This window comes from Mobula hypostoma, chromosome 6 (assembly GCF_963921235.1).
Source record: "Mobula hypostoma chromosome 6, sMobHyp1.1, whole genome shotgun sequence".
Classification (NCBI taxonomy): domain Eukaryota; kingdom Metazoa; phylum Chordata; class Chondrichthyes; order Myliobatiformes; family Myliobatidae; genus Mobula; species Mobula hypostoma.
This window is the reverse complement of record NC_086102.1, coordinates 143,872,336-143,885,724: the sequence shown is the minus strand read 5'-3', so window position 1 is coordinate 143,885,724 and position 13,389 is coordinate 143,872,336. Positions and strand designations below refer to the sequence as shown.

The following is a 13,389-nucleotide window of genomic DNA, read 5'->3' as shown; positions in this document are numbered from 1 at the left end:
ATTTAGACTTTTCCTCATATCCCCTTGTAGTGTATGTAATATTTCAGGAATATTTGAGTAATATTGTCAATATATTATTTGACTAAATGTTCTTCATTTGCTTACATAATTCATTATGGTTACATGTTAAGAGGTACGTAAATGACATACATCATAATGCCACATCATATATGTGTGCCTCACTAATGGAAAAGTAATACTTCATAGACATGTTTCCCTATTCCCAATTTATTCTTTTGATTAGTCTTTGAAATTACAAACTATGACAGAGGCAATGAGGTAGTTTTAAAACAAACCCTAGACGACTAATACCTCTTGAAGAGCAGCACGCTTTTAATTTGAAAGTGGAGAGAGAAGTCTGGGTTTTTAAAAAGCACAGCAGGTGTTTCCTTGGAGTTAAAAGGAAGGGAAGTCCTTTTTAGCTTAGTGGCTGAATTGAAGAAATGGACTGAGCATTGTCAGGTCAGTGATGGGCTTAATGATCCACTGAGAGATCGTTTATTTTGAGGAATCTTACAAGAGAGCAATCAAAAAATGGCTCCAAACCAGAGCACAATTCATATTTAAAAGAGCAGTTGAAATCGCTGTATCAATGGAAACTGCAGTCAGAGATGTAAGTGAGTTGCAGTCAGGAATGAAAGTGAACGTGAGCAAATTTAAAGTTGCTGGTGAACGCAGCAGACCAGGCAGCAGCTCTAGGAAGAGGTACAGTCGACGTTTCAGGCCGAGACCCTTTGTCAGGACTAACTGAAGGAAAAGTTAGTAAGAGCAATCTGGCCTGCTGCGTTCACCAGCAACTTTGATGTGTGTTGCTTGAATTTCCAGCATCTACAGAATTCCTGTTGTTGTGAGCAAATTTGCAGTGTTTAAACAGAAACCTGCATGGCCAAAGAAATTGTGTTACAATTGTAGTAGGGGCTCACATACACCAGACCAATGCAAGTTTAAAGGCAAAATTTGCTGAAGATGCAACAAAGTAGGACACATACAGACAGCATGTCATGTAGACAAAAATGGAAGAGAAAAAGATAAACAAATCAAGTTACAGATTCAAAAAGAATACTAATCTGCATGCTACTGATGAAACATCTGATAATGATGAGTGTGACACAGGACTAGTAGCCTTGAGATTTACAATGAGAAAACTAAAAATAGACAAGCAAACACGAGGAATTCTGCAGATGCTAGAAATTCAAGCAATACACCATCAAAGTTGTTGGTGAACGCAGCAGGCCAGGCAGCATCTCTAGGAAGAGGTACAGTCGACGTTTCAGGCCGAGACCCTTCCGCTTACAACAGAAGTGCACTTTAAATTAATTAAAATGGAATTGGAACTGGCTTGGCTGTTTCAGTCATTCCACAGAATGAGTTTGAATGACATTACAAAGATACTAGACTGTAGCCTGCAGATATCTAATTAAGAGAAAAGCTAACTCCTGTTAGCTTGTAACAATGAAATACAACAACCACCAGGCACATTGGTATATGGTAAAAACAGGAGGACCAGCATTGTTGAGCCGTGATTTGCTGAGACAACTGTAATTTGATTGGAGGTTCATCACAATTTGCATGCCACATCCCCTGCTCAAGAGTCAACTGAAAGCGAATTAAGAAAGGTACTGGATGATGTCACAGCAGTGTTCAAGGATGGCATTGGAAAACAAACAGATCAAAGGTAAAATAGTGTTAAATAAAAATGCCACATCCAAGTTCTGCAAAGTCTGTCTGGTTTCTTGTACTATTCGTTAAAAAAGTAGCCAGTAAGCTAGATCGTATGGACGCTAAGGAATTTTTTCCAAAGTTGAGTGGAGCCCATGAACAACGTCAGTGTTCCAAAAACAGAAGGATGGGTCTGTCAGGATCCACGGTGATTTTAAAGTCACTATTAACCCAGTACATCAATACCCTTTGCCCAGGATAAAGAATATCTTTGCAAATCTTTCTGGAGGAAAACAATTCCACAAAGTGGACTTGGCTGAGGCCTACCTACAGATGTGGAAGGAAAAAAAAGAGTCCAAAATGTTTCTCACCATAAACACTCACAAAGGGCTTTATCGCTATAATTGGCTTATTTTTAGAGTAGCATTGGCACCTGCACTATAACAAACAGCTATGCAGCACTGCTCAGGTACTCAGTGTTACCTGGATGACATCACTGAGGATGTCAAGGGCCATCTCCAAAATCTCAAGACAGTGTTAAAAAGATTAGAAGATTATGGACTGAAGAGCATGACGCAACAAGTGTGAATTTGCATCATTCTAGAGATGAAATTCAAAGAAACAATTTCATGCAAATTCATCACATAACTAATTCTCACGTGTTCTTTCATTGAGTTCAATGAAAATAGAGTACCTATAAAAAGTATTCACCTCCCCCGCTTGGAAGCTTTCATGTTTTATTGTTTAACAACAATGAATCACAGTGATTTAATTCGGCTTTTTTTTGACACTGATCAATAGTAAAAGACTTGTTCATGTCAAAATGAAAACAGATCTTTAAAAGTGATCTAAATTAATTACAAATATAAAACACAAAATTATTGATTGCATGAACCTTCACCCCCTTTAATATGACACAGCAAATCATCGCTGGCGCAGCCAATTGGTTTTAAAAGTTACATAATTAGTTAAATGGAGACCTGTGGTTGGAGACCTGTCTGCATTCAAGGTATTTCAACTGATTGTAGTAAAAATACAGCCGTATCTGGAAGGTCAAACTGTTGGTGAGTCAGTATGAAGACAAAAGAACATTCCAAGCAACTCCGCAAAAAGGTTATTGAAAAGTCAGGAGATGATTACAAGAAAATTTCCATGTCATTAAATATCCCTTGGAGTACAGTTAAGTCAATTATCAAGAAATGGAAAGAATATGGCACAGCAGTAAACCTGCCTACAGTAGACTGTCCTCAAAAACTGAGTGACCATGCAAGAAGAGTACTAGTGAGGGACACCACCATGAGACCTATGACAATTCTGGAGGAGTTACAAAATTCAGTGGCTGAGATGGGAGAGACTCTGCATACAACTGTGGCTTGGATGCTTCACCAGTCGCAGCTTTATAGCAGAGTGCCAAAGAGAAAGCCACTGTTGAAAAAAGCTCACATGAAATCTCTGCCAGAGTTTACCAGAAGGCATGTGGGAGACTGAGGTCAGCTGGAAGAAGGTTCTATGGTTTGATGAAACCAAAATTGAACTTTTAGGCCATTAGACTAAGCGCTACGTTTGACATAAGCCAAACACTACACGCCATTAAAAACACACCTTCCCTACTGTGAAGCATGGTGGTGGCTGCATCATGCTGTGGGGATGCTTCACTGCAGCAGGCCCTGGAAGGCTTGTGAAGGTAGAGGGTAAAATGAATGCAGCAAAAATACAGAGAAATCCTGGAGGAAACCCTGATGCAGTCTGCAAGAGAACTCCGATTTGGGAGAAGATTCAGCTTCCAGCAAGAGAATGACCCCAAGCATAAAGCTAAAGCTACACAATAGACCTCAATCCAATTGAGAATTTGTGGCTGGACTTGAAAAGGGCTGTTCACTCACGATCCCCATGCAATCTGACACAGCTTGAGCAGTTTTGTGAAGAAGAATGGGGAAAAATTGCAGTGTCCGGATGTCCAAAGCTGATAGAGGCCTATTCACACAGACTCAAGGCTGTGATTATAATTGCTAAAGATGCATCTACTAAATACTGACCTGAAGGGGGTAAATACTTAATGCAATCAATAATTTCATCTTGTATTTGTAATTATTTTAGATCACATTGAATAGATCTGTTTCACTTTGACACAAAAGAGTCTTTTTCTGTTGATCATAGTCCAAAAAAAGCCAAATTTAATCCACTGTAATTCAATGCTGTAGAACAATAAAACATGAAAACTTCCAAAGGGTGGTGAATACTTTTTATAAGCAATTTGTGCATCACTAGCATCTGTACCATAAAATTAAAAGCCAGGGGTTGTGATTTTTGAAGAACAAATCAGTTTTGTCAAATGTGTAAAATTTCATCATGTATGATCTGGTACATTGTTTTAAACCGTTTAGAATCAGCATCTCCTTGCAACTACTTTTAAAAGCTCAGCATTAACATAGAAACATTTTTCAGGTGGCCCGCATTTATACACATCTTTACAAACTAAATCTAGTATTTTCACTTAAAAGTTTCCTACCTTGCAACAATGGGAAAAAATCTGACAGATGTATTCCTGTATATATCGTGATTTACTGAGCAAGGACATAAGATGAGGAACCACTGTAGCATCCTAGGGACAACACAAAAACAAAGGTTAAAATATCTCATCTTATCTGCTCTTCTCCCTAGCTGCAACTTTACAACAATGAAAACCTTGCTATTGGAACCTATCCAAGCTATCCTTTTTGTCATTGGTCTCACCTGCCTTCTGTTTTGCTATTCTGTCCTCTGAACATGTTTAAACCTACTTGCATCTCTAACTTCCTGCAGTTCTGTTGAAAAGTATGAACCTAAAATATTAATTTTGCTTTAGCAACCCCACCCCCCCCCCCCGCCATCCCCAAGACATTACCCAATCTGGTGTGTTTACTAGCTTAAACTTTGTTTGAAATATAGCTCTGAAAAATAATTGAGCTTCTAAAATAAATACACTCAAATGGTTTCTAAGAGTTTGCAACTAATTCCATCCACTTCTGCCATTTTCATTTCCTTTTCTGGCTGAAGAGAAGGTAGGAATTTTGCTCTCTAGTCATTGTTGTTTGCAACAAGGCACCAGACAAAACTCCAGTGGAATCCCCCACCTTACTTTCTGTGAAACTGCCAAGCAAAATGAAATCAAAAACAAAGCACAAAATGAACGATAAAACTTGAATTTCTTCACTCACAATTACTCCAATACTATGATTGGAAGAAATATTTTTAACAAAAACTCAAATAACTGAATTAAAATCCTTTTTTAAATGGGGAAAGAAAATCAAAACATTTTCTAGTATCTAAGACTGAAAATTTAAAAACCGCAGACGCTGGAAATCTGAACCAACAGCAGGAAAATGCTCAAAATATTCAGTAAATGTAGTTCTGACTAAGGCCTTTGAAATGAAACATCTATGTTATCTAACCTGCTAAGTATTTCCAACATTTCCTTGTTTTATTTTTTTTGTCAGAGACACTTACTGTATAAAGAACCTCTACTGGCGTCACAGGGCTTGTCAATATTGTGCGAAGACATCGAAGACAAGCTTCTATAAATTTAAGATCTGGAAGAAGGAGACCTAACTCAGAAGAAAAAAAGAATTATTCCTATTATCTCAAATTAGTAATACACAATTTACTCAAAGTCCTTTAAAAGGTAAAATAACTTCTTTAGCACATTCATAAAAGCATCTGATGTTCAATACTTTCTACAGTCTAGTCGCACATGAGGCATCTGTGCACAACCGAATATATGAATTAAATGGTCACTTGCTATGATTTTGCCCCAGTAGTACCAGCAATCTGTTTGAATTGGGAAGTATTACTGGTTACTTTCACCGAATATTTATGCTTACATCTCAGAAGGTCACTGAAGAGTGATCAATAGCAAGTAAACTACTTGCAGCTCCACTCCAGTCATGCATGAAGTAGCAATAAACACTGCAAACCAAAACTGTTTTTAATTGCACAGCTCTTGATGTCTCAATACTTATGCATTATTTGAACAGTTTAATACCAAACTCACATAAAACATTCGAACTTCCATTTCAAAACACCTGTACCTTGTAATAATGCTGGAATTATGTGACAGTCTAAAAGAGACTTGACATTATTTTCTGTCCCCATTGCGAGACTTCCTAATACTACAGCACATTCAGTTTTAAGTTCAACAGTTGAAGCTTCTTGTTGTAGTAGATAAAGCAATCTGGAAAAAAAATGACAATTATTAGATATATATTTGAAAAAAGTGCTATAGTCAGGAGAAGCTGTATAGTCGTGCCTCTCTGAGTGCTCATCATGTGCAGCCAAGAATGACAGTACTTGCAGAATTAGCACTTAAAGGGACATTATAGCTTATACTTCGAGAGCTGCTATGCTGAGAACTTGTTCAAAACCCCTGTTCTCCATACAACTACAGTCCACGCATCAGGGTTAGGGTTACTTATCCAGCAGGGACCCCTGCTCTCCACTAGCGTTCTCACAACAATTAGTTAGCTGCAATTCAGGGTATTAATATATAAAAAACTGTCAATTTCTGTCCTGAATATACTGTATGACTAAGCCTTCTTAAACAAAAGAATTACAAAATATTCATTACCTAGGTGAAGAAATTTCTTCTCATCTCAATCCTTATTTTGAGGCAGTAAATTCTGGTTACAGGCATAGATTTTTGCAAATAAAACAGAGTGAGACGTTTTATGTTTAATGAAACTCGTAACACATTTTATTGAACTCCAAAACCTAAAAAAAAAGTGTGCTAAAAATCTTTACGTAATAGCATCATCATGTCAAACCAGCCTCTTAGAGCGAGACCCCAATTCAATGTTGGTGGTACTGAATTATGTACATTTCTCCCAATTTCGTTACTCTACACAGCCCCTCCAGAATTCACTATAACAGACATTGGGAGTCTGTCTAGAGATTGGACGAGCCACCTGGCTGGGTCCTGTGTAGATGGAGGAACCACAGGTGCCTCTGGCTTGTCCAGAGTTGCCTTGACATACTCTTCTTTCTTTTTAAATCTTTTTATTGAATAAGTATACAAAAAAGGTAAGCCATATAAACATTAATACAATGTTAAAGTATAATAAAATTCCAAAAGGTATCAATACCAAAAAAAATACTACAAACAATGTAATTTAAACATAAGAAACCAAGATAACATAATAGTATACTAAATTTTATATATATCAATGGAAAAAAAAGAAAAAAAAAACCCCAAAAAAAACCCCACCGTGCAACTAACTAAAAGCAAAGCAAAGCAATGGGCTAACTTGAAACCAAACAGAGTTAAACTTAAAATCACGTCCTCAATCCCGACCTCCATTAAAAACAGTGGAAAAAAAACAAGAAGGGTAAATATTACATTAAATGAAAATATCGAATAAAAGGTCCCCAAATCTGTTCAAATTTAAATGAAGAATCATAAAGGTTACTTCTAATTTTCTCCAAATTTAAACATAAAATCGTCTGAGAAAACCAAAAAAAGGTAGTTGGAGCATTAAGCTCTTTCCAATGTTGTAAAATACATCTTTTCGCCATTAAAGTAAGAAATGCAATCATTCTACGGGCTGAAGGGGAAAGATTACTAGAAATTTTAGGTAGTCCAAAGATAGCAGTAATAGAGTGAGGAGAGATATCTATATTTAATACCTTAGAAATAATATTAAAAATATCTCTCCAAAAAGTTTCCAAAGTAGGGCAAGACCAAAACATATGAGTTAAAGAGGCTATCTGCCCCGAACATCTATCACAAAAAGGATTAATATGCGAGTAAAAACGTGCTAACTTATCTTTGGACATATGTGCTCTATGAACCACTTTAAATTGAATTAGGGAATGTTTAGCACAAATAGAGGAAGTATTAACTAATTGTAAAATCTGCCCCCAATCATCCACAGAAATGGTAAGCCCCAATTCCTGTTCCCAATCTACCCTAATCTTATCAAATGGAGCTTTCCTAAGTTTCATAATAATATTATAAATCATAGCCGATGCACCTTTCTGACATGGATTGAGGTTAATTATCGAATCTAAAATATATGTAGGAGGAAGCATTGGAAAGGAAGAAAGTATAGTACTTAGGAAATTTCTAACTTGTAAATATCTAAAAAAATGTATTCTTGATAAGTTATATTTATTAGATAATTGTTCAAAAGACATAAGGGAACCATCTAAAAATAAATCCAAAAACCGTAAAATACCCTTAGTCTTCCAAGTTTGAAAAGCGCGATCCGTAAAAGAGGGAGGAAAAAATATGTTACCTAAAATAGGAATCGCTAACCCGAATTGATTAAGATCAAAAAATTTTCTGAATTGAAACCAAATGCGCAAAGCATATTTAACTATCGGGTTAGAGACCTGCTTAAGGCGTTTCGAATCAAAAGGGAGAGAGGAGCCTAAAATAGAGCCAAGTGTATAACCCTGAACAGATTGTAGTTCCAATGCTACCCATTTAGGAATAGATAGTATGTCCTGATCAAGTAACCAAAATTTCATATGTCGAATATTAATAGCCCAATAATAGAATCTAAAGTTAGGTAATGCTAAACCTCCATCTCTCTTAGCTTTCTGTAAATGTATTCTACCCAGTCTCGGATTCTTATTCTGCCAAATAAATGAAGAAATTTTAGAGTCGACTTTATCAAAAAAAGATTTTGGAACAAAAATTGGTAATGCCTGAAACACATATAAAAATTTTGGCAAAAAAAACATCTTAACTGCATTAATACGACCAATCAAAGTTAAATATAAGGGAAACCATTTAGATGAAAGTTGAGTAATATGGTCTATTAATGGTAAAAAGTTAGTCTTAAATAAATCTTTGTATTTACAAGTAATTTTAATCCCAAGATATGAAAAATAATTATTAATCAATTTAAATGGAAATTTATAATATAAGGGAAGATGTTTATTAATCGGAAAAAGTTCACTCTTACTAAGATTTAATTTATAACCTGAAAAAAAACCAAATTGTGCTAATAACTCTAAAACAGCAGGAATGGATTTCTCAGGATTAGAAATATATAAAAGTAAATCATCAGCATAGAGTGATAATTTATGGGACTTTAATCCCCGAGTTATCCCAGTAATATTTGAAGATTCTCGAATAGCAATTGCAAGAGGTTCTAATGCAATATCAAATAATAGGGGACTAAGAGGACAGCCTTGTCGAGTACCTCGAAAGAGAGGAAAAAAAGGTGAGTTTAAAGAGTTAGTACGAACCGAGGCTACAGGGGAATGATATAACAGTTTAATCCAGGATATAAATTTCAAGCTAAAATTAAACATTTCAAGCACCTTAAATAAATAAGGCCATTCTACTCTATCAAAAGCTTTCTCGGCATCTAAAGAAATAACACACTCAGGAACATTTTGTGAGGGAGTATAAACGATATTTAACAATGTACGAATATTATAAAAAGAGTAACGACCTTTAATAAAACCCGTTTGGTCTTCCGAAATAATAGAAGGAAGTACTTTTTCTAGTCTATTTGCTAATAACTTAGAAAAAACTTTAGAATCAACATTTAATAAAGATATTGGTCTATAAGATGCACATTGAGCAGGGTCTTTATCCTTCTTTAGTATTAAAGAAATTGATGCTCTATTAAAAGATTCAGGAAGTTTACCAAGTTTCAGAGAAGCCTCAAAAACCCTACAGAGCCAAGGGATCAATAAAGAAGCAAAACATTTATAAAATTCAACGGTAAACCCATCCGGGCCAGGAGCTTTCCCCAGATTCATAGAAAAAATAACATTCTTAATCTCATCCATAGTAATGGAAGTATCTAATAAAGACATATCCTGTGAAATCTGAGGGAAGTCTAACTTATCTAAAAAATCATTCATATATTTAGAATCTCGAGGAGACTCTGATTGATATAAAGAAGAATAAAAATCACAAAAGGTTTGATTAATCCCCACATGATCCAGTATCAATCGATCATTTTGGTTATAAATCTGATTGATTTGAGATTTAACATAATTAGATTTCAATTGATTAGCCAGCAGCTTGCCAATTTTGTCACTGTGAACATAAAAGTCACTTCTTGTTTTCTTTAATTGGTTTACAATCGAGGACGAGAGTAGTAAACTATGTTCCATTTGAAGTTCAGTTCTTTGTTTGTATAACTCCTCAGAAGGAGCCATAACATATTTCTTATCAATTTCTTTAATCTTGTCCACAATTGCCATCTCCTCCTGCTTCTGTTTCTTCCTCAAAGCAGCAGAATACGAAATAATCTGACCACGAATATAGGCTTTAAAAGTGTCCCAAAGAGTGTTAACCGAAATATCCTCTGTATGATTAATTGTAAAAAAAAAGCTCAATCTGTTCATTCATAAAGTTAACAAAGTCCGAGTCCTGAAGCAACAGCAAATTAAAACGCCATTGTCTATTATTTGGTATATTGGCCATAATTTTAATAGAAAGTATAAGTGGAGCATGATCCGAAATGGTTATAGAATCATAATCACATTTAATCACTGAAGGAACAAGACGAGAATCAATAAAAAAATAATCAATTCTTGAATAGGAATGATGAACATGTGAAAAGAAGGAAAAATCTTTTTCCTGAGGATGCAGAAAACGCCAAATGTCCGTCGACCCAGAATCAGAAAGGAAAAAGTTAATCAAATTTGCAGATTTATTAGGTAAGGTCCGTAAAGGAGCCGAACAGTCCAAAGCTGGAGACAAACAGGTATTAAGATCTCCGCCCCAGATCAATGAAAACTCGTTCAAATTCGGAAACTGATTAAACAATGATTTATAAAATTCCGGACAATCCATATTAGGAGCATAAACATTAACCAAAACTACTTTTTTATTAAATAGTAAACCACTAACCAATAAAAATCTACCATTCGGATCAGAAATAATATCCTGTTGTATAAAAGTAACTGAGGAATCTATAAAAATAGAGACACCTCGAATCTTAGCATTGGAGTTCGAATGAAATTGTTGCTCCTTCCAGAATTTAAAAAAACGTAGTCTGTCCCCCCTCCGTACATGGGTCTCTTGTAAAAATAAAATTTGTGCTTTAAGTCTCCGGAACACTTTAAAAACTTTTTTCCTTTTAATAGGATGATTAAGACCGTTAGTATTCCAGGAGACAAAATTAATAATAGACTCCATAAATCCTAAAGTCAACCCACAGCGAGGAGGATTGACGATAGGCTCGACCCACGAACCCGGAGAGGAAACAGAACATACAAAAGATACTGGGGGAAAAAGGACGCAACCAGTACTTCAATAATGTATATAGCCCAAAGAGAAAAAATCTAAAACGTGAAGCCCCTCCCGCCACCCCCGCCCCAAGACCCCAAGGCAAAATCTAAAGCAGACCCACCCAAAAGAAGCAAGCGCTAAAACTACCCCCATGACTTCCGGTATACGCTCCCTAAAAAAAAGGTATAAATATGAAAAAGATCAGCTAATTGTAAAACAGTAAAAAAGTAAAAAAAAGGTAACTCAATTAAAATACACACACAACAGAACAAAAGCCAGAAAATATATATTAAAAAAAAACCACAATAAACCCCAAACCCATGAATAAACACAACAACAAGAAAAAATAAGATTATTGACATAAACTAGTTATAAAAAGCAAAACAAAATAAAATTTTTAAAAAACTACAAAATTTAAGGCCACACAGGAAATACGTAAGATGACAAAAAGGAAGTAACCACCCAGAATCCCCTGGGAAAAGAAAGAAATGACGCAGTTGAAAAGAAAGTTTAGCAACCATATTAAGAAATCAAAAATAAACTTTTCTGCCCAAATAGGGCACGAAAAAGTTAAAACCAACCAATTCACAGCCTCCGATCAACGGAGATAATTTTTAAAAAATAGCAATTAAGATGTTGAAGGTGAAAATTGATCCAGATAACTCTGGGCATCCGATGGAGAATCAAAAAAACGAAGGGCTCCATCTGACATACGAATCCTTAGACGTGCAGGGTACAGCAGCGCTGGTCTTAAATCCATCTTATAGAATTCCGACATCACAGATCTGTAGCGAACCCGTTGGTCCCAGATTGGTTTACTGAAATCTTCCACGAATTGAAACTTAAGATCCGAAAAATCAATGAAACCTTTAGATCGAGCGAATCGAAACAGTCTCTCCTTGTCTTGAAAGTAATGAAAACGTAAAATAACATGCCTAGGTCTATCTGACCTAGACGAGTATGATGGGATTCTGTGAACACGATCCAGTAGCGGTGGTTGGTCAGGAAATACAGTAGGGAATGAATCTTTTAAAAGTTGAGAAAAAAACTTCATGGGGTTGTTAGATTCAACAGCTTCACGCACCCCAATCATTCGTAAATTCTGCCGTCGCATTCTAGATTCCAAGTCAGAGTTTTTAAAAGTCAGAAAGTCAAGTTTCTTCTTCATTACATTAATTGTTTCTTCGATTTTCCCCATCTTAAGCTCACTTTGTTGCGCGGATTTTTGAAGATCAGATATAGCCGACTGATGTTCCGCAATAGATGTTTGCATCTTATCAATTGAATCGGCAATTTTCTGGAGATTAATTGAGATTTCCGTATGAATCAGGTCTTTAACAGAGTCTGCAATTTCCGTACGAATCATCTCCCTAACAGAGGTTGAAATTTCCCTCTGAATTAACTCCGATATAGCTTTCAAAGTCACCGGTGACTCAGTCGGAGGGAAATCCATACCTTTCGGTTTAACCGGAGGTTTACCATCCTTGCCGTTTTTCCCGTTCTTAGACATAGCAGATCTAAATTTCATCCAGTTGTCGGAGAATTCAATTTAATTCAAAGTATTGTAAGAGTTGATGCCTTAATGGTTAATTAAAGTATAGCTGACCATAGAGAAAAAAACTCAGAGGTAATGGAGCGAGTCAAGAACGCGACTTCACTCCATGAGCGCTACCGGAAGTCCCCCGCCTTGACATACTCATAGTCATGTTGAGACGCCAGGAGCATGTCAGTGGAATACACCAAATCTAGGAGGGCCAGTTTACAGTGATCTACCAAAATACATTCAGGTTTACCCCTCTTATCTATGATTGGACTCTTTTCTCCCTGTTCCAATGAACCATCGTAACGGAAAGGACCATTGTAAAAGGGCCTCGGGGGATGTTGGTGTGCGTCATGGTGGATGAAAACAAACAAGGTGGATTGTAGGTCAACAGGAATCCAAGTGCTGTACATCATGATAGGAGGTGATGCCCTCTACCCTGGACTCCCATCAATTTGCCTATCGCACCAACAGGTCAACAGAGGATGCCATCTCCACGGCACTTCACTCTGTCCTGACCCACCTGGACAGCCCCAACTCTTACGTCAGAATGCTGTTCATTGACTTTAGTTCGGCATTCAATACTGTGATCCCCTCCAAGCTGATCGTCAAACTTCGCCAGCTTGGTATCAGCGTATCACTCTGCAATTGGACCTTGGACCTTCTGACTAACAGATCCCAATCAGTTAAGTTAGACAACCTCTCCTCCTCCACTCTCACCCTGAACACCGGCATGCCTCAAGGCTGTGTGCTGAGCCCTCTTCTGTACTCCCTTTTCACATGATTGCATTCTTGTACATGGTTCTAACTCCAAAATTAAGTTCACAGACAACACCACGGTGGTTGGTCTGATCAGAGGGGATGACGAGACGGCCTACAGGGATGAGGTCCAGCACTTGGCTGCATGGTGTGCTGACAACAATCTGGCCCTTAACAAACAGAAGACCAAGGAAAT

The 13,389-nt window shown here is 36.7% G+C and overlaps 1 protein-coding gene across 2 annotated transcripts in view; it reads right to left on the bottom strand.

The window, feature by feature from the left end:
* Positions 1-13,389, bottom strand: part of armc8 (armadillo repeat containing 8) — a 138,573-nt gene that overhangs the window by 94,857 nt on the left and 30,327 nt on the right. For both annotated transcript variants that reach the window (XM_063051898.1, XM_063051899.1), the window contains exons 4-6: positions 5,727-5,869; positions 5,146-5,243; positions 4,169-4,261 (exon numbers count right to left, since the gene is read on the bottom strand). In XM_063051898.1, coding sequence (XP_062907968.1) covers positions 4,169-4,261; positions 5,146-5,243; positions 5,727-5,869 — 334 coding nt within the window. The remainder of the gene's footprint in view (positions 1-4,168; positions 4,262-5,145; positions 5,244-5,726; positions 5,870-13,389) is intronic.